Genomic DNA, 22,472 nt, shown 5'->3' on the forward strand with positions numbered 1-22,472 from the left:
TCCTCCTCGCTCTGCCATTTCCTCCCCTTTCTCCGCAAACAAGCAAACAATCTTCCCAGCACATGGCAGATTACTCTCAGATCTGTGGTTTAAGTACTCTTGCATAAGTGACCAGGTGGCTGCCTGTTCTTTTTTTTCTTTCTTTTTTTTTTTTTTGCAGAGGAAGATTCACCTTGAGCTAACATCTGTGTCAGTCTTCCTCTGTTTTGTATGTGGGTCGTCAGCCACAGCATGGCTGAGGAGTGGTGTAGGTCCATGCCTGGGGTCTGAACCTTCGAACCCGGGCACCTAAGCGGAGCGTGCCAAACTTAACTACTTCGCCACGGGGCCAGCCCCAAGTGGCCGCCTTTTTATACCCTGAGGCCAAGACTAGAAGCTTTGATTTCCCCATGAGAATTAATCTTCCGGCAAAAGCGCTGCCCAAGGCTACGAGCTGCCTCCACCTTCTTCCTGTCGCTGGTTGCCATCCCCTCCTCTCGCCCACTCAGCACCACCCTGTGCTCAGAAGGGCATCCCACACACTGGGCGGCATCTCCACCTCAGCCTGCCTTTAGTGAGATAGATGGTTTTTCCCTACATTTTTACCTATGTAGGAAAAATGGTAATGTTAAATTCTAAACCCTGCAGATTCTTACAGGGGCAAGTGAACCGAGATGGAAATAATTGAGAATAGAGGCCTTTGTTGTAAGGGGAATATTAACCTCTTTCTACTCTTCAAGTATTAAGTGTTCACAAAACCTACAGCCTCCTGCTTTCTGCGCACACAGGCTTCTTGTGGAATTCTTCAAACACTTTGAAGTGCGTCTTTGCAGCATGATCAGTTTTTAAATAGTACTTAAATTTCAGAGCCATTTGTAAACATGGGAACACTCAGGATGAGTATGAGCTGTTTCATGTTGGGAGCTCTTTTGCCATCAGTTTTAAATCATTGCTTTATGTGAGCAGCTTGAAAATGTAAAAATGTAAACCTTGGCATTAATGTATAGAAAACAGAACATATCAAACTCCACTTTCCAGCTCATTTAATTAATTAATTGATAGACTGCACCTGAAAAATGTTTTATAGAAACTATTTTTTGTTAAAATAATTTATCACCATTAATATGTCTTCAATACTCTATGATGTTTCCATAAAGTACTGATAGATATCAATGATATTCAGCTTTCCATGATTGTATTTTCAGCAGTGTAAATTCTTGTGCATAAATCAAATTGTTAAAAAAACTAAAATGATGTGTTTATGTGTATTTAATATCCCAATAGCAGATTTTTCAAATGTAACTTTAGACCAGTTTTTTTTTTTTCCAAAATAGTCACACTCAATTCTTCACCAAGAATGAACACATATCAAGTTTACTGGGCTCGATCACTTGAGAAACAGCACCACCATTCACTTTAAATATTTCCTAGCTTTTTACGGTGGAAAAAAAAAAATGTAATCTCTCATGGTAGAAAAATGAATTTTAGATTTTTTTCTTTTTTCTATTTTTTTTTTTTAAAGATTGGCACCTGAACTAACATCTGTTGCCAACCTTTTTTTTTTTCTTCCCCTTCTTCTCCCCAAAGACCCCTAGTACATAATTGTATATTCTGGTTGTGAGTGCCTCTGGTTGTACTGTGTGGGATGCCACCTCAGCATGGCTTGATGAGCGGTGCCACGTCCACGCCCAGGATCCGAACCAGTGGAACCTCGGGCCACTAAAGCAGAGTGTGTGAACTTAAACACTCATCCATGGGCTGGCCCCGAATTTTAGATTTTTCAGAGCCAAAATGGAAACACTTTAGAACAAAATCAGGCCAAATCTTTGGAATTTAAAGTGGCTGAACACCCAGAAGAAACACAGTATAAAAACTGCCAATTACAATTACAATTACAAACCTGCCTGGAGGTCTGAACTGAATTCCTTTTTAATAATTTGGACATTTCTTCTCTTTCTTAGTGATACAGGAACAACCCCTCCAGAAAGTGGTATTTTTGGATTTATGATAAACTTCTCTGCATTTCTTGGTAAGTACCCAATAATTATTATAAATATATGAAAAATTCACAATCTCAGGTGAGGTGAAATATGTTATTTACAGTTATATATAATTTTTTAAATTTTTTTAACAGATTTTATTTTTTAGAATAGTTTTAGGTTCACAGCAAAATTGAGCAAAGGGTAGAGATTTCCCATCTATGTGCCTCCTCCTGCCCCATAACTTCCCCCAGCAGAGTGGTAGATTTGGTAGTTAATCAACCTACATTGACACATTATAATCACTCGAAGTCCACAGTTTACATTAGGGTTCACTCTTGGTGTGTATGATTTTTTAAAAGTATGACCTTTGCTCTACTTTGAGAAACTAAAATGACTAGAAATCCAAAGTTATTTACAGCTTCATTATAGAACTATTCTTCACTTCATCTCGTAATTTGCTACAGGATTTTGGAATGGATTTTAAATGTAACTTAATTTTCTAAATTGTGAATTATATCCGATGCATTTGTGTAAGCCAAAGACACCTAATGCATAAGGTAATGTTTCTCAGAGTGTGTTCTGAAGGCAACTTAGATAAAAATCATCTGGGGCGCTGGTTAAAAGGCATGTCCCAGGGCCACACTGCAGATCCACCCAATCAGAACCTCTGGGAGAGGGGACCGAGAATATGCATTGCGAACAAGCTCTCTCGGGCACTCCGGGACTCACTGGGGCTTGCGAACCCCTGGCAAAGGTGTTGTCTCGCCTGTTAGAGAAAGGGGGAAGGAGAAGCGGGGAAGTTTGTCTCCCACTCAGGCATAATTTTTCTTTTCAATTCCTCAAATGCACCTGAGATGCAGTTGACAGAATACAACCCTCTCATGAGCCAGTTAATGTAGGGACTGGAAAACTCGGTCTACTTCGGGGTGATTTGGGTGTACGGCCGTAAGGGGCAGGGCGCTTTCTCTTGGCGCTTCCGTAAACCTCTACCCTATGGAACAATGGAGTATCGTCCAGGGGCCTCTTGGGTAACCAGCACTCTGTCCCGCTCTGCTGGTGCAGGATGGGAAGGGACGGAGGTGCCGGAAACCCTACTTAGTGACTTGGCATCTTTGGAATTTGTTCATCCTACGTGGTGGAATGAAAGTTTCACCCCATCCCCATTTGTGGTTTCTCCTCCCAAGGTTTTGCAGGTGACAAGGGGAAGTAGAAACAGGAGTGAATCAATTCCAGCGGCCTCTTATGCCATCCTTGCCCGGAGTCCAGATTTAGAAGACAGATTATCACTAACAAGCGATAAATACGGCTTTTTGCTTCTAGGCAAGGCAGAATCTGATATGAATATCTTCGTTTAAAACTGTCTATGATAAATTGTTAGCTTTTAACCTACTTTTTAAAATTCAGCAACATATTACGGCCATCATGCTATATCAATACAGAGAAATCTACTTTATCCTTTTAACACGTGCATGATATCCATCTCATGGCTGTATTATAATTTATTTCATCAGTCTCTATTGTTAAACATTTATTTCTGATTTTGTAATTTACAATGCTGAAGTGAACATCTTTTTGAATGTATTTTTGCATATTTATGTGAGTTTTTATACAAGATAAATTTGCTGAGTTAAAGGGAATATGTGTCTAAAATTTTGATAGCTATCCGTTTATTCAGCCTTCATTTACTAGGTGGCTACTTTGTGTTGGGCTCTGAGCTTATGCTTAGTGCTGGGGTCACAATAGCAGGCAGACAAGGACCTGCCCTCCTGGAGATTGGACTTTATTGTCAAATTACTCTCCAAAACACTAAATGGTATTGATTAATTGACTAGCTCTTTAGAAAAACATCCCTTCAGTACCATCCTCGCACCATTCAAAACCAATGGCAATTAAAGAACTAACATGAAAAGCAAAACTATTAGAGGATTAAATTATAGGAAAATATTTTGAGAACCTTGGAATGGAAAAGCTTATCTACACTTACACAAAACCCAAAAGCTAAATAGGAAAGAATGGACAGATTTGAGTAGATAAAAAATTACAACTTCTAAGTGATGAAAGATACAAGAAACAAAATTAAAGACAAGAGACCAGAAGAAAATTTGTAATATTTATAGAAGACAATAGACTAATGTATATAATGTGCAAAAGGCAACTACAAATTAAAAATGGATAGACAAACTCAAGAGAAAAAAAGAAAAAAATTGTAAATATGCAGTTCTCAGAAGAAGAATTGCTAATGACCAGTTGACATACTGAAAGTTGGACAATCTTACTAATCATCAGATAAATCCAAATGAAACCAACAGATTGCCATTTTTCATTCATTAAATTGGCAATAATTAAAAAGGCAAGGTCAGGGGCTGGCCTGGTGGCATAGTGGTTAAGTTCATGTGCTCTCCTTCCACAGTCTGGGGTTCACAGGTTCAGATCCCAGGCATGGACCTACACACCGCTCATCAAGCCATACTGTGGTGGGGTCCCACATACAAAATAGAGGAAGATTGGCAACAGAAGTTAGCTCAGGGCCTGGCTTCCTCACCAAAAAAAAAAAAAAAAAGCCAAGGGCATTCAGAATTGCTATGAAATTGTGCTGGTGGGAGTATAAATTGCTACAATCTTGGAGCCACTTGGAGATATTTCTTAGCATTCTAATTGTGCATGGTTTTTTGACCCAGTAGTACTACTTCTAGGATTGGTCTTTTAGAAGCACATGAAAGTGTGCCAAAGACTTATATACGAGGATGTTCATTGAGTGTTGTTTGTAATAGGAAAAACATGGAAACAATGTGGAAATCTATTATTAGGAGAATGATGAAATAAATATGGCATCTCACTATATACCATCAAGAGACCTCTAAAAATGATGAAGTAGACCTATTTGTACTGACATGGCAAGATCTCCAAGGTACATTTTTAAGTGGAAAAAAAGCAAGTCACAGAAAAATACATGTACAATAGCATTTATGTGAAAGGGGTAACAGTGGTGTGTGTCTGTGTGTGTGTGTCCCCATCACACTGCGGAGAGGGTAAGACGCAATGAGGAAGGACTATGGTGGGCGAGTGGGGATCCTATTGCAATCAAGAAATTGAAAGTACAAATTTTGAAAAAGCAATACAAAACTCTCTCTGTGTTTTTCATTCTAAAAAATCAAATAAAAATTCATCCAAGTGCCCTTCTTTTTCAGGTGCAGCCACGATGTACACAAGATATAAAATAGTAGAGAAGCAAAATCAAGCCAGCCATTTCAGCACTCCTGTTTTTAACTTGGTGTCGTTGGTTCTCGGATTGGTGGGATGTATCGGAATGGGCATTGTAGCCAATTTTCAGGTAGGACCTGAAGTTTTTTCAGTTGGTGGGGGTGATGGAGTAAATGTAAATATGTCCGGAGGAGAGAAGCAGGACACAAGAGGCATGATTGTGCCAGTATAGCTGTCAAATGATGAGTTTATAAAAATTGGGATAGGTTGCTTTTTAGAAACGAATCTTTATCACTTGAAAATCAGTCCTGCTTGGTATGTAGGACCGATGGGGTGCGTGTTTGCTTGATTATGAGAGAGAGAGCAGTTTGACTATTTTATGGGCTCTGCATTGCTCTACGTTCTTACTGATGTGGTTTGATGTGTTGGGAGAGCTACTTCAGCCATTGTAAGGATTTCACTAAGAGAGTGAAGATATTTGTGTGTATGAGTGTGTGTGTGTGTGTGTGTTTACTGATTCCCCTGTTTGAACCTCCGGTGTTCAATTCAAAGAGCAGCATCTGATCTCTTCCTTTCGCAGATAGAATCTAGGTACATGGAGGTGAAATAGTTTGCTCAGGGTTACTCAGCTAATTAGGTGCAGGGTTACAATATGGCCCCACTGGAGCAAATTAACTTACATCATGTCTACTGCGGAGTCTGCTCACTGTGTTCTTACCGTGTCAAGTGTTTGAAAAAACCTTACTCGTTTTATTCCAATTTGTGGATTCCTGTTCATCCCAAGGTCTCTTTCAGGAAGGCATGGGACCTATTTGTCTATGGAGACAATATTTAATATTTTAAAAATATTTGTTGTATTTCAAATTAATACTCATTATAATAGCACTCACCTCATAGGGTTATTGCAAGGATTCGATGAGATAAGGTACAGTGGGCAGCCATCATGGTCATCATCGTTTCATCATCATAGGCTGACACTACAGTGGTCCTGATCTCTCCATCACTCCATCACTGGTATCTGTTTGTGACAGCAGAAAGGAAGTTACTCCAGGAGGACTTTTTGTTCTGCCCAGGGGTCTTCCTTTAACTTTTTTCCCATGAGAAGTGGGGTGATCTTATGTGATGCTGTCCCGCCCCCCCCCCCCCCCCCCCCGCCGCTTTCTCTTAAGTTTATTGAATTAAGAGCAAGGTGTATAAAAGGTAGTGATCCTATTCACTCTTTGAGACCTTGGGACACACACAGCATGTGCTTTTCATATATATGAAATAAATAGATTGATTTCAAACCTAAAATATCCCTTAGCTCTGGTTGAGCCAAGGCCCATTCCTTTGCCCACGAGGAAACTGAGCTGGCTGCTCAAACAAACTTACAGCCATAACTCATTCAAAAGTAATTCTTGGGGCCAGCCCTGTGGCCGAGTGGTTAAGTTTGCATGCTCCGCTTCAGCAACCCAGGGTTTCGCTGGTTCAGATCTTGGGCATGGACATGGCACCACTCATCAGGCCACATTGAGGCGGCGTCCCACATGCCACAACTAGAAGGACCCACAACTAAGATATACGACTATGTGCTGGGGGGATTTGGGGAGAAAAAGCAGAAAAAAAAAAAAAAAGAAGATTGGCAACAGTTGTTAGCTCAGGTGCCGATCTTAAAAAAAAAAAAGTAATTCTTTCTCGTAGAATATTTTGAAAATTTAAAGTATAAAAAGAAAAAATACTCATAATTTCATATCCCAGAAATTAACACTGTTAATAAGGATGTATTTACCTCTAGTGTTTTTCCTCCATACACATGCTTATATGTGCAAATGCTTAAATGTATAATCATATATTATGTATAATTTATTTTATTCTTTCACATTTATTATTTATTTATTTGGTGAGGAAGATTGGCCCTGACCTAAGATCTCTTGCCAATCTTCCTCTTTTTTGCTTGAGGAAGATTGTCCCTGAGCTAACATCCATGTCAATCTTCTCCTATATTGTATGTGGGACACTGCCACCGCATGGCTTGATGAACAGTGTATAGTTCCTCACCCGGGATCTGAACCCATGAACCCTGGGCTGTTGAAGAGGAGTGCATGGACTTAACCTCTATGCCACCAGGCTGGCCCCCTTTCAAATTTATTTTAATTAACTGACATGGATTACATTTTCATTCAAATTAAGAAAATACAGTAAAAGCAAAATCTCTCTTGACCAATAGCATAATCACTTTGCTATATTCAAGCCTGTTTATTTCATGTTTCAGAATGCATTTTGTTAGTAAATCTGTTTACACAAGGTCTGGAAATAAATTTCTGTTTTGATAGTTCAAAGTTATGCTCAAATTCTGTCTCATTCGTAAATGGAGAACAGCCAGTGAACTAGAGGAGCTCCACCCATTTTTGGGGAGTTACTCATGAGAGGCCCCTGACTGTCAGATGTAAAGTTTGTTATTACCTAAACAGCAACCCTGGGTACTTGCCACTTTGCTATCTTTCTTTGGAGCAACTCTACACACTGGAGACTAGTAATTATTGTCACAGAAGGGTGTCAGCCTTCACTGTTGCAAAAGCACATGTTTGCACACAGTCTGGGGGTGCTGCAGCCTAGTATTGATCTAGGAGGATAATAACCCCACGCCTCTACCTGTGCCGTCCACCTGCTTTCCATCCATTCGCTAATGTTCGCTCCTGCATGAGGTCAGGCTGTTGTCAGAGCTGACCTGCACTGACCTGCACTGCGTGGGCCTGCAGAATCACCTTTTCTGCACTGCACTCGGGGGTAATCTGTCAGTGGGAGGGACATTATCATAAAGTGCTCTGGAAACCCAGTGCTGTGCAGTGAGGGCTGAGGGGGAAGGAACCCTTCCTTATATGACACAGGATCTTCAGGACAACCTGCAGGGCAGGGATATAGGCCCTAAACTCAGGGCAATGAGCTTTTGGGTTTGGACATTAAAAAAACCGTAATTATAAGTGTTTCCTTGTTAACACTGGGAGCTAGAAAAGTGAGAGCCAAATGTACAGAGCAAGTGTACAGAGCATCCTGGAAGGCATTTTGTGACCTAAATGTGCTTCAGGCTCCTTTACTTTCCTCCCTTAATGTCCCTATAAGGCGAAATAAGACAACGCCGCAATGCAGGGTTGCATGTGACATTTGTCACATGGTAGAGTCTCTCTATGACACTATGTTTTATGACTGTATGCATTTTGTTTTCATAACACTTCTTGAAAATTTTCCATGTGACAGACATTTATGAAAATGTTCAATACTTTAAATCATCCGGTTCTTCTAACGACCTTAGAAGATAGGTGCTTTAGTTTCCTCATTTATCAAGGAGAAATGGCCCAGAGAGGTTAAACCTTGTCCAAGATCGTATGAGTCGTGAAAGGCAGAAGTGGCCTTTGAATCAAAGTCGTCTGTCCAGAACCTGTGGGAAAGAGTTAACCTCAAAGCCAGAATGAGGAAATCTCTGTGAGGAAAAAACGCGCACACAGTTTGCAGTTCTAGCATCAGAAAGCACAATGGAAACAAAAAAAAAAAGAAAAGAAAAGGGACGGGGAGACCCGGAATGATATAATTTGTCCAGTAGAGTGTGAATATGAATTGTTCATGGGGGATGGTACGCGCTATATAATGTCCTATCACATTCTTCTCCAAATAACTCAACATCCTGAGTGGTACAGCTGTCCAATTTTACACCACAAAGGGCAGACTTTAAGAAGAAAACTTAGATGGTTAGATAATTGAAGTTTTAGTTCTCTGTAAGGCTTCCATGAAGTGATTACATCTTCACAAAAAACCAGAAATAGAATCTTTAACTTCCCTGAGAGCCAAGTATTTGCCTTGACATTGTTCCCATAAGTATATCTTTACAACTTCCTTCTTTTGATATCCTGTAAGTCATTTTCAGCATGCCATGAGCAAACCAACTTGAGCTGTTACCTCAAGAAGAATTAGAGATGTGAGGGCAAGAGGTGGTGGTTTTTCTTGAGTGAGAGTAATTGCATTTATCAGAAGTTCACAGATGGTTCTCTTTCCTGAACTGGCGAGTGGGATGGCTACTTGTTGCTGTGTCCTCACCAATCTCTGTCAATGTTTTACTTTCCCTCAAGAAGTTTCCTTTTTGGGAAAGTCAAGTTTTTTGAGATTTAACCCTCTCAATATTCTAGTTTTCTCAATTTTGACTCTCTTTTGAATTAAGAAGAGAGTTTCAAAAAAGAGATCCAAAAAAAGGTGCCAGGTTTTCATGTTATCCTCTATCCAAAATTCATGTCTGATCTAAGAATCATTTTCCTTCTAGAAGACACCTTTGATGAGAGAGTATGTACTCCACAGTGAAAAAGGCACATTGCAAATACAACTCCTGCTGAATCAAGGGCGTTTTGATCTGTTAATGTCAGGTTGATGTGGGGACCCAGCAAGTTTGCAGATTAAGATCCTAAAGGATGGGTTGAATTGGTCAGGGTGGCGGAAGCAAATTCCTTGACAGTGTTAGGGGAGGAATCAAAGTGTGTACATTCAGGATGTTGATTTACTCAGCAGGAAAAGAAAATGGAGGGTGGAAAGCACCAGGATCCTCAGAAGATTATTCTGGAAAATGACTCATTAGCAGTAGATGCCTTATCTTTTGTTCATTTTTCCTTTGCCCAAATGTGCCTAACATCCAAGGGGTGAAAAGGATTTATTTTTCTTAATTCTTTTATTATTATTATTTTTGGCTTAATATTGTTTTTTTCCCCAGTTTTATTGAGATGTCATTGACCTATCACATTGTATCAGTCCAAGGGGTACAACATAATAAATTGTGAAATGATCACCACGATAAGTTTAGTTAACATCTATCACCTCACAGTCACAATTTTTTTTTCTTGTGATAAGAACTTTTCAGATTTACTCTCTTAACAACTTTCACATATACAATACAGTTCTGTTAACTGTAGTCACCATGCTGTTCATTACATCCTCAGACCTTATAACTGGAACCTTTTACCTTTTGACCACCTTCACCCATTTCTCCCACCCCCTACCCTCTGTCAACTACCAGTCTGTTCTTTGAATCTATGAGTTCAGTTTTTTTTAAGATTCCACATAGAAGCCAGATCATACAGTATTTGTCCTTCTCTGTCTGACTTATTTCACTTAGCATAATGCCCTCAAGGTCCATGCATGTTGTTACGAATGGCAAGACTTCCTTCTTTTCTATGGCTGAATAATATTCCATTGTATATATACCACATTTTCTTTATCCGTTTGGACACTTATGTTGTTTCCATGTCTTGGCTATCGTGAATAATGCTGCAGTGAACATAGGGGTGCATGTATCTTTTTGAGACAATGATTTCATTTCCTTTAGATTATTAATTATGGTAAAATACATGTAATATAAAATTTACCATCTTAACCATTCTTTCTTTCTTTCTTTTTTTTTTTGCTGAAGAAGATTTGCCCTGAGCTAACATCTGTTCTAATCTTCCTTTATTTCATCTGTGGGTCACTGCCACAGCACGGCTGCCGATGAGTGGTGTAGGTCCATGCCTGGGAACCAAGCCCAGGCCACTGAAACACGGAGTACACTGAACTTAACCACTAGGCCACAGGGCTGACCAGAATGTATTTTAATTTTCGTATATAGCTTCCCTAAATCTACACACTCATGCTAGGTATCCTAGGAATACAGAATCTATACCTAATAAATGAGAAATTGATATGCCATGTTGCAGAATGTTAATGCAGCCATATTTGAATATAACACAAATCAAGCAGTGGATTTTCCCCTATATTCCCAGGTTTGATACCAGGAAAAAAATTTCCTTAGAAAATAAGTTTAAAAGTTGGTTTTTTTAAAAATCTCTTTTTCCCATGCGGAGAATAAAGATTTAACATTAGCTTATTCATGAACAGTCTGGATGGAGAACGTTAAGATTGTGGGGAAACCTGGGTGGCCCAGGGCAAAGAAAAGTCCTGGAGGAAGGGCTGTGGACAGTGAATTGGGGCCAGCAGGGGCCAGGGGCCAAACCCAGGCTCTCTTGGACAATACTTTAACTTGCCCCTTTGCAAAGCTCACGTTTTCAAGTTCAAGTGGAGACTCAGTTGTTCAATCTAAACGTCATTGTTATACTGGAAGGAGGGCCCTTGTTGCATATTTGAAAGGAGACAAAGTAAGTCTCCTTTGTCAGTCAGTTATGAGCATATTTTGGGTCAACACCAGACTTTCTGCCTAGACTGGGCCTAAGGGCTGCCTTCTGGTTGAAATGGCTGCTTGGAGGATGGTGGGGGCTGGAGACCTGATTTGAAGTTGCCTTTGCATCACAAGCACAGTGATTTTACTTAGATTTGTGTGTTCATTTGGGATGGCTTGGGAGGGACAAATAGAGATTATTGGGGAGCAGGGAGCCTAAAAACCCCCAAGCTACCCTTGACACTTTCATGGAACAAGTCGTGTACTTTTATATGAAATTTATCCTATAATCTTCACTGCAAACTTGCAAGGCAGAAATTATCATGCCCCTTTTACAGATACAGAAATTGAGGTCACAGAGCCTAGCGGTGGAGTTGAGTTTTTTAATCCAGGTCAGCCAGACTCCAAAGCTCACCATACCCAACTCTCCCCACTCTAAGGTAGATGTCACGCTGTCCTCGTCCCGTGGGCCCAAGTTTGCTGTGGAGCGACCGAGTGCTTAGCGTGCACTTCAGCGTTTGGAAGGCTTTGCTCGTGGTAGTTTTCCACAAGCAGCCACATTTTCTAAGAAGCGGTGGGTGCCCCGGTGACGACAGGGCTTTGAGTAGCCCAGCCTGAGTGCGTAATCAGGGCCTGATGTGGACGGACGCATGCGGAGTTACACGCATTTGTGCCTTTCTCTCTAGGAGTTAGCTGTCCCCGTGGTCCACGACGGCGGCGCCCTTTTGGCTTTCGTCTGCGGTGTCGTGTACACGCTCCTGCAATCCATCATCTCTTACAAATCGTGTCCCCAGTGGAACAGCCTCTCCACGTGCCACGTCCGGCTGGCCATCTCTGCCATTTCCTGCGCTGCTGTCATCCCCAGTATCCTTTTCACATTTGTCAGTGTCCCCACAAGCTTGACACCCTCCCCCTACCCTGTCCCCCCCAAAAAGCATGAAAAAAGCAAAGATTAAAAGCCAAATTTCCACATGCTTCAGAAGAACAATTGGGAGAAAGGTGTAAATCATTAAGAAAATGTCTCAACATTGTCTGGTTGGATCAAAGGAACCTTTGGGGAAAAGAATTCTGTGAAAGGAGAACGGAAGAATGTTAGAACACTTCAGTGTCTGTTTACTTTCCTCCCGCAGGATCAGTTTCATGAGCCATGTGAAAATATTTATTTTTCTTTGTAGTGCTTGGTTAAAGACACCAAATATTGATATTGTCCTTAAAGTAATAGCCCCGTGGAGGCCCAAGAGGCCAGACTCTCCCCTCTCCCCACATTCGATTGTTTAATTTACTCATCCTTATTCAGAGGTTTTGAAAAGCTCTGTATCATTTATTTCTAAGTCAATTAAAATACACTTAGTATCTTTCTTTTTATCACTGATTTCATTTTCAAAATGAAATTTCATTTCCTTTTCTAATTCAACAATGTGAAAAGAAAATATGAATTTGTCAGGCTTGTATATTCTGATTTAGAAGAAATGAAAGCTTGTTCTTTCTCTCTTTCTTTCTAGATGTATTTAACAAAGAGAATAAAAACGATGTGGTCTTTGAGGGGTGGAAAATTCCCCATCTTTCGAAATACCATCTGCGGTCATGTGAGAGAAAGCTGCACAGTCATTAAAAAATGGTGTTACTGTCAGATTGTAGGAAAATAGGAACTATTTAATTAGCAACAATTTCACTAGTCTGGGTTGGGTGGTGGAATAAAGTGGGCAAGCTTGAGTAAAAACCCACCATATACTTCTATACATTAAGTATTGCATTTCTCTTTTAAAGTAGGAGCTATATAAAATGTGAAGTCTAAGTATGATTTTGGGTTTTTTTTTTTCATCTTTGAGAAGGAAATCTTTAATTATAAAGTTTCCAAGCACAGAGGAACCAAATCCTAGTGTTGAGAAATTTAACAACCAAATAACTATATACCTTGATTTCTAAGATAGTTCCTTCTCAGTTTTCTTGTCCTATTTATGGGTTGAAGATGTTCATGCTTTCTCTTCAAATTCAGCTCCTGAAAATTAGCTCGGGTTCGTTGTAAAATTCATAAAAGTGTTTATAGTGTTACAAGCAAAGTTTCTTGATGTAGGAAACCTTTCCCTGCTTCAGGTTTGGAGACACTTCCCTAGATATTAAAATCAGAGGGAGTTTTAGCAGAATAAACATTTCAGTCATCAGAGTTTCACAGACTGATAGTTTCCCTTTCTAGACTGTTCTTAGGAGCCACACCAAACAGGGTATGTCCCTCTATCAAATTCACTCGTACAAATTCATCCATTTGAACAAGTCTTTTGTCTGAAACATTAGCGTGGTGTTTATATTTCCTTACAAAGATTTCAAAGCATCTTTAAAATGTCCTCGTTACTCCTTACTGTAATATTTCTGTGAAATGGGCTCATTTGACTACTGGAGAAACTGTGGCACACAGCGAAGCACTTGTGGAATCACGCTTCTAAGCCCTCCCTGCTAAATCATCTGTCTTGTATCCTGCTTCCTGAGCTTTCACAAGCCTTCATGGAATCACAAACAGCTCAGGGTCCAGCTTCCTTTGCTTGAGACACATGGCCTGAGACTGCCTATTTTTTCGACCTCATCTTTTACGTTTTCTCCCCTAGACTTGGCTGTTTCCTGTTCTCTGCTTTTGCTCCATGCTCTCCTCCCTGGATTATCCTCCTCCCCCTTGTCTTTCTAGAGCTGCGCTCTCCATCCAAAAGGGTAGCCACTAGCCAGCCACGCGTGGCCATTGGGCACTTGAAACATGGCTTGTCTGCATTGAAACATGCTGCATTAAAACACACACCAGATTTCAGAGACTTTATAAGAAAAAAAGAATGTAAAATATCTTATTAATAATTCTCTATATTATCACATGTTGAAATGATAATATTTTTTTTATATTTGGTTAAGTGAGATATATTATCAAAATTAATTTCATTTGGCTCTTTTTAGTTTTTTTTTAAATGTGGCTACTATAGTAGAAAATTTAAAATGACGCATGTGGCCAGCATTATATTTCTGTGGGATGGCGCTGTTCTGGAGAGCTTCTCAAACCTCACAACTTAGATTAAGCTCAACTCAGTGAAGCCTTCCTGACACCCCAAACCCCATTCCGCTCTGAATTAATAGTTTTCCCTCTGACTCATCACTGGGCCCTATTCTTTTCTCTTACTTGGCATATTCCCTGGGCTTTGCCCAGCAAGACTGGGATGTTTCTGCAGCTGAGACCAAGTCTGTTTGGCCAGGGTTTTTTCTCTGCCTCCCCCACCTTCTCCTGCAGTGTGGTACCTGGTGCCCAGAAGATGAAACTAAAGAACAAATAAATGAAATGATTAAGAACTTGAAAACTATTACAAACAGAAGTATGGTAATGAAATCTTCTATGCTTTCTGCTTCTTTTATTTTGAGAAACAGAGAAGTGTTAAGCATTGCAAAATATTTTTATTGTGCTAAAATACACATAAAATTTACTCTCTTAACCATTTTTCTTCTTTTTTTTTTTTTTCTGCATTTTCTCCCCAAATCCTCCCTGTACGTAGTTGTATATTTTAGTTGTGGGTTCTTCTAGTTGTGCTATGTGGGACGCCACCTCAGCGTGGCCTGATGAGCGATGCCATGTCCGCACCCAGGACGCCACCTCGGCGTGGCCTGATGAGCGGTGCCATGTCCGCACCCAGGATCTGAACTGGCGAAACCCTGGGCCACCGAAGCCGAGCACGAGAACTTAACCACTTGGCCACAGGGCCGGCCCCATCTTAACCATTTTTAAGTGTATAGTTCAGAGATATTAAATACATTCACATTGTTGTGCAGCCATCACTACCATCCATCCCCATAATTCCTTTCATTTTGTGAAACTGAAAACCTATACCCATTAAACAATAACCCCCCCACCCCCTCCCCCCAGCCTCTGGCAACCATCATTCTACTCTCTGTCTCCATGACTTTGACTACTCTAAGTACCTTATATAAGCGGAATCATACAGTATTTGTCTTTTTGACTGGCTTAATTCACCAAGCATAATCTCATCAAAGTTCATCCATGTTGTAGCATATTACAGAATTCCTTTCTTTTTTAAGGCTGGATAAGATTCCATTGTATGTATACATACAAAAATTATTCATATTTTGCTTATCTATTCATTCGTCAATGGAACTTGGGTTGCTTCCACATTTTAGCTATTGTGAATAATGCTACTATGAATATGGGTGTGCAAATCTCTCTTTGAGACTCTGCTCTCAATTCTTTTGGGTATGTTCCCAGAAGCAGAACTGCTGGGTCATATGGGAATTCTATGGTTAATTTTTTGAGGAATCTCCACACCGTTTTCTACAGTGGCTGCACCATTTTACATTCCCACCAATGGTGCACAAGGGTTCCAGTTTCTCCATATCCTTGCCAACACATGTTTTTTTGATAGTAGCCATCGTAATGGGCATGAGGTGGAACGTTTTAACACTGTCTATGATTAGATCATTGGAAGAATAATCTAGTCTTGGCATTAAAGGGACCTATTTTCTTGTGTAGTTTCCTTGACAGTTTCCTTTTCTTAGTGATCGCCTGTGCTTCACTCATTTCTATAACCAAGCTGGAATGGAATCCGAAAGAAAAGGTAAGGTTTAAGTCGTTTTGAATCTGATTGTCGAGCTGGTTATGTGCGACTATGGTTGGGTGAAACCTAGAAAGAATCACTGCCATTTCTTAGAACAAGGTACGAAATATGGAGTAAATATGGCATAACATTAACTTACTGTCCAATTATTTGGCAATGCCTGTGTTATAATTAGCTATCAGGATAATCCCAAATGGTTCCTGGGATTAGTTTCAAAATTTTGAATTCCTAATTCTCTCTTAAGCACTTCAACCATCTATTAAGTAAGAGAGGTCAGACATTTAAGGGGAAGGAGTTTGTGGAAGGCTTTAAGAGGTGGGCAGACTTGACTTAGGTGACCAGAGTAAGCCTTTAAAGGCTTTTGAACAGGAAGGTAAATGGAGAGACCATTATTGGATGAATATTATTCAGAAGCAACACCTGTGATGGGTTGAAGAGGAGAGCCAGGAGATTGGAAGGCAGGGAGAAGGCGGTTCTGCCAGTTCAGATCTCAAATCAAGATTAGCCTAGATTGGCAGTAGTAGGGGGACAGTATGTGACAAGGCACTGGCAAATAATATGAGAATGAAAGGACATGATGAATTGAAGATGACTTCCAAGTTTTTATCTTGGGTGAACCAAAGAATTGGTTCCCATGAACAGAGAGAGATAAGGTCCCTAAGAGAAATAAATGATTTCACAGGGGGAAGTGGATGGGTTTCGTTTCAGAATTGTTGACTCTGAGGCTACAGTGAAACATCAAGGAGAAATGTCAGGTTAGACTCGTGGGCCTAGACCTACGGTGGGATTGATAGCCATCAGAGCACAGGGGAGAGTGGCCAGTGATTTCCAGACCAGACATCAGCACACACGGGACGGAATGTTTGGAACTGAGATGGGCTCATGCCATTAGATACTTACAGTGGTGGTTCATCTAGATGCCACACGGGAAGGTCAAGGATGCCCCAGGAGAGAAGAAAGCTAGTGAGAGAAGGGGAGTTTTTTTTTCCCAAGGGGCAGGTGGAGTTACTGAGGTTTTTTTCAAACGACAGTTTCAGTAAAATGTCGGCTTTAGAAGCCAATTGCAGGAGGGTAAAGAAACGGTGAGAGGAGTGGTTCGTTCATTCAGCTATCAACCGAATGTTTGGAAGCGAGAGGCACAGAAAAAATAATATGGTGGCTAGAAGCAACAGCAGGGTCAGAGGAAGGATTTTCCAAGATAGAGAATTCTAGCACGTGATGGAAGACTGCAGGAGACAAGGGAGAGACTAAAGATGCTGAGGAAGAGAATGACCGGAAGGACATTAAAAACAAAGTGCTTCCTGAAAGTGAGGCCTCACAGCACAGCAACCTCAAGTGTACTTTACTTTTTAACCACTTGGGGGAGACCTTCCACCGCAAATCAAATGAATTCGCTGCCTGGACGGGTTCATCAAAGTGTATCCCCAGACAGTTAAAAATCTTTTTTCATTTCATTTTCTATCTTAAAAATGTGAAAAGTCCCCGTTTTTCTACTCACTCCATAAAACACCTTGTCCCTCTTGTGTTGCCTTCTGTTCCCAATATCAGCGAATGCAGAGAAAACCCTTTACATTAGTTCACTGAATAGATAAATCATTTAGGTGCTGCCCCAAACTTTGGTGGAACTTTAGAGCTTTCACAGCACATTCCTATGAATTGTCTTACTTGGTGGGGAGGGCGGGAATTATAATGTCATTGTCTCATTTTACACAGAACAAGATCAGAGGCTCGCCTGCATTCACATGCGTGTGCTGGAGAAGTCTGGATTCCTGTTCAGTGCACTTTCATTAATATCAATATCATGCTAAAGAGATTCCACCCCCTCACCCCCAGTTCTGCTTCTAGCTTTGTAAACCATCTTCCTTGTCCAGGGATGATATAGGATGGCGTGGATCCCATGGTGCTGTCACCAAAAGGAGGTGGCCTCTGTTCTCTACCCACTAAGGAAGGCTGGTCAGGTTCTCCCCAGGGTGAGCTGGATGAGAACAGGGGACGGATGTGGGTGTCCGTGGGGAGAGTGAGGGTGGTGCCTGTGAGAGTTTGATGCCTCTCACTTAAATATTTGTGGATGAAAACTGAATCAAAGAAAATGACTGTTACCATGGAACCAACCTGCAACCCAGCACATTTGTTTACTCACACTTGTGACCTATAGCAGAGCAGAAAGTGAAGTAGGAAAAAAACCCACGTCATTATTTGAAGTCAGGGGGGCAACCTGACAGTCCATGGGCCTAATGTGGCATGTAGGCTAAAGTCAGAATGCAGATGTGCATTTTTGACTTAGATGCTGTTTGAAAACGCTTTTAAAGTAGTTTCCAGGTTTTAAAGATCAGGAGATTACACACACACATACACACATGCGCGTGCTTCTTTTCTCTCTCTCAAAGCAACGCTGGGGTCATATTTTCCCATTTGGTGAAAATGGAATTGATCTGATGAGGTATGGGCTCCCCATCTTCCCTCTCTTTTTGCAACCATCAGTTTCATTTATTTTGATTAATTTCCTGGCCTCCATAAGCAGCTGACTTTGTTCCCTGCCCATTAAAGCCATTCTCATTCTTGCCTTCCATTCTCTCATTCCTCCCCCAAGAAGACAGAGTCAGTTAACACGTAGATGACCTATTAGCATTTGCTTTGTAGCTGTGTTTACCTAATAATGTTAAGCAGAACTATTTTCTGAACTGACATTTTCTATAGTCACAGAGAAACACAAAACCCAGTGGTGATAGTCAGCCAATTTTCTCTAGATCCAGACACTCATTCTTTGGAGTAACTAGATGAACGCTGAATAGATGCTTTTTAAGCGTGCCTTTCAACATTGGGATTCCCAACAGTGGGATAGCAAGTCAGGGTTTGTATGGAAAGTTCTTTTTTCTTTTGAGTCCAAATTCGGTTCCCAGTCTCAGCCATTTTGTGGTCTTTAGTTTGCCTTTTGAAGTTACATAGACTAAATCTGAAAGCCAGGGTGTGTGAGAGCTGGAAAGAATTTTCCGGATAATTGCATTCTTGTTCTCACTGGGTAGGTGCCCTGATGTTCATCGATGTGGCCTTGCTGACTGTGTCACCTCAAGGGGCTGGTTTGTGCTCCCTGGACAGCTTTTTCCTCTGGCCTGACCCACTCATTATTATTTCAATACATACACTAAAGTGAATCAATTTAGGCTAAATTCTCTTTCTTTCTTATTGCTCTTAGGATTATGTTTATCACGTAGTGAGTGCGATCTGTGAATGGACAGTGGCCTTTGGTTTTATTTTCTACTTCCTAACATTTGTCCAAGATTTCCAGGTAGGTATTTATCAATTCAAATGTTATAAGTTGCTGATGATTAGGATTATTAAAATCCGTGGAAAATTTCTTACATTTAACAAAATAAGAGCGCTGTCTTTCTTTCATTTTACCCTTACGTGTTTGAAAAAATATGTTAAGAATCATGCAACTTAGTTATTCCCAAAGGAAAGAGTCTTTAACAGCGCTCCCAAACAATGAAAGTTTCATATGTCCTCTGCCATTTGTTGCTTATAGTCATATATCTTGGTTATTTTCTTTTTGAGGCAGTCTCACTTACTAGTTCCAAATAATAGGAAATAATGTCTTTGTAAAAAACAGAAGTATGTTGTTGAAAAATGTTTCCAAGGCAGACCGAAGGTAGGACCTTATCAGATCTGGCAGGAAGGAAAATATTACATATTGAAACAAGTGAATGCTTAGCTAAAAGGATATAGAAAGCCAAGAAAATTCTTCAGGACCCTCAAGCTCAGCACAAACCATAGTGAGATCATGTCTGAGGGGGGACAAAGCTGTCGGGAGTTCCATAACTGGCACTGGAATTGTTTACCTTCTTTTAAACCTCGTTTTTTTCTAATAGAGTGTCACCCTAAGGATATCTACAGAACTCAATGGTGCCATTTGAAGAAAGAGGAATCCTATCGCAGTCGATGAAAGTCACGGACAATTTCTAGAAGTGGTACAGAGGACGGACAGGGTTTTAACGCTGCCCTAGTGGAATGGGTCTGTGGCACATCCAGGACTTGCATTTTATTAAGATTCCCAATGGTTGTACTATTTTCAAAGGTATGTTTTCCTAGAGAATGTGGAGCATTTATGACATTGTAGCAATGTTTTTTTTAATAATTTTCCAAGTATGCACTTTTTTATATTAAATTCGTTACAGAAAAGATAAGGTGTCATAGAAAGTGGACAACTCCTATTTTTATAGATTCCGTTTTGTTTTTTTCTTTGTGTGCGAGTGATTTATGGAAATACACTAAATGAGGAATTCACTAAAATGTAAAATCAGGGGATAATCATTTTTAAATTTCATTTTTGGAGACTGAACTGTATAATTTTATACCACAAGGGGATTTATAAAATTCAGTTTATGATCATCACAAAGATTTAGTTAATAAATTAACACTAAGTTACTCTGATTTTTAGATGAACTAAGCAAAATGCTTCTAGCAAAAGGCCTTAATACCACTATGCACATTAACTCTAAGTGGACATGATAACCTCAGTTTTGAAATTCTGCCCCCCGTGGGCCTCCCTGCGCACAGGGCTGCAGCTTTTACCCCGCTGCTGATTGGCAGTCAGAAGTGGGTGTGATTCCAGGTGAGATGGATTCATCAAGGCAGGTTAGAAATCAGAAGCCTTAGAGCAGCAGAGTGAAGAGGAGGTGAGAGACTAATGGGAAAACCTCACCGATTCCGGATTGTTGTGTTTGCTACATGAGCAAGAAGGAAGAGTGTGTCTCAGGGAACATTCGTGGAAGGCAGGGGTATGGGGAGGAGACTTTTGCTTAATACTAAACCTCTGCAAAGCCAAACTGTGAAAAGCATTAAGACACAGATTTATAAAACCACCCTTCATTGTTATTGGCGTAACTTGATACACAGTGTGACTCAGAAGCTGAAAGTCACATCTCGAATTCATTTAATGCCAGTCAACACGTCAACGAGAACATAGGTCTGAGAAAGAGAGAGAGAAAGGAGAGGGTGGCAGGGTGCACTTTCTTTGCTCCTCTTTGTAATGCTTGTGGCAGGATGTTTGCACGCTGTACAGAACGTGAATCATGTCCTTTGTTAAGCAAGAGCTACACATTCCCCCTTTTCACCCAAATCGCAAATGACAAATGAGAAACAAGTCATTCCAGAGGAAGAAGTGGGCCTTGAAATGTTAAGGCTTAGGTTTGAAAGCTGAAGAGAAGGAACTCTCCTTCAAGGACCCTCCAGACCACAAACCGGCGTCTGGCTAAGTGGGTGCAGACCTTGAGGGCATATGCCAAGGGCAGAGCGGCCCACTTGATCAGCCTTGGAGGCAGTCTGGGAGCAGTGAGCATGTGATGGCGCCTCAGTAAGGACTTGTTGAGTGAGTGAAGGGCTGAGACTCAGCAGTGGTCACCCACTCTGCAATGACAAACTGTGTCTCCCCTAAGTGTCCAACAGTGGGAACCCGATCACCATTCTGGGTCTGTTGTAACTTGTCATAATGCTGTGGGTCCCCACTGTAACACTGGAACCAAAAGACTGATTAAAGCTTTGCCAAGTGTTCATTATTCAGAAAAGAGGGAGGAATGCTTCACACCTTTACCATGGAACCTGTAGGAGATGCATCTGTGGTTGGGTCTCACTTTGAACCGACTTTTGTTGTCAGTTCTTCTCATGATGCATTGTCTCCATTTCCACATCTCTCTGTGAGATTAGACTGGGAGCTCCTTGAGGGCAGAGTCTGTGCCTTAATCTTTATCTTTGTAATTCCAGCATTTACCAGGGTGCCTCCTGGTCCATAGTAGGTGCTTAATAAATACTCATTGAATGCATGAATGAATGAGTGAACAAATGAAGGAGTGCATTACTCTGGTTTACTAGTTAAGTGATAAACAGATGGTGTGTATCACTCAGTAATGTTGACTGTTCTGCTTTGAGTACTGTAAACATTCCAGTTGTCTGGGTGTCACCATTCTATGACAACTTTCTTCAACCTGGACAGTTACCACAGACACTGTTACATGGGCTAGACAAAATGGGACACCTGCCTTGGCAAACTGAGATGGCCAGAAATCACTCCAGACAATCACATTCGGCTGATTCCATGCAACCTCAAAGCTGGTCTTATCCACACTTCAGTGTTATTTCTAATTTCCATGAACTTGCATTTCCTTGGACCTCATGGCTGAAAGAGTAAAATAAAATAAACTATTTCTTTATTTTAGTACTTTGTGTCTCTGTTAAATTATAGTTGGTCGCCTGGGTACTGCTATGAAATATATTTATTCAGGAAACGATTCTAGCTCCAGTTGGATTTTGTAAAGGTATAGTTTAAACCGTATGTTTTCTTAATTCATGTAGCTTTGCCTATGGGCATGATGGGCCATCTTTGTAGAGATTTTTGAACATTCGTATCAGAAGTTCGCGTCAGTCAAGACTCTTAGAGTTGAAGGCACCAGAAATACAACTCAAATTTGTTGAAGGAAAAAGGGGCAGCTATTGACTCAATAACAGAAGTCTAGGGGTGGAGCTGGCTTCAGGGATGGCTGGATCCAAAAGTGCCAC

At 40.7% G+C, this 22,472-nt stretch overlaps 1 protein-coding gene across 1 annotated transcript in view; it reads left to right on the plus strand.

Annotated features, from left to right (window-relative positions):
• DRAM1 (DNA damage regulated autophagy modulator 1) overlaps window positions 1-22,131 on the plus strand; it is a 39,026-nt gene extending 16,895 nt beyond the window's left edge. The window contains exons 2-7 of the mRNA XM_001497185.6: window positions 1,941-2,008; window positions 5,150-5,292; window positions 12,015-12,192; window positions 15,865-15,923; window positions 19,117-19,209; window positions 19,790-22,131. Of these exons, the coding sequence (XP_001497235.3) occupies window positions 1,941-2,008; window positions 5,150-5,292; window positions 12,015-12,192; window positions 15,865-15,923; window positions 19,117-19,209; window positions 19,790-19,834 (586 nt within the window). The 3' untranslated portion in view covers window positions 19,835-22,131. The remainder of the gene's footprint in view (window positions 1-1,940; window positions 2,009-5,149; window positions 5,293-12,014; window positions 12,193-15,864; window positions 15,924-19,116; window positions 19,210-19,789) is intronic.
• Window positions 22,132-22,472: the final 341 nt, after the last annotated feature.

The sequence above is a fragment of the Equus caballus genome, chromosome 28, assembly GCF_041296265.1.
Source record: "Equus caballus isolate H_3958 breed thoroughbred chromosome 28, TB-T2T, whole genome shotgun sequence".
Taxonomy (NCBI): Eukaryota; Metazoa; Chordata; class Mammalia; order Perissodactyla; family Equidae; genus Equus; species Equus caballus.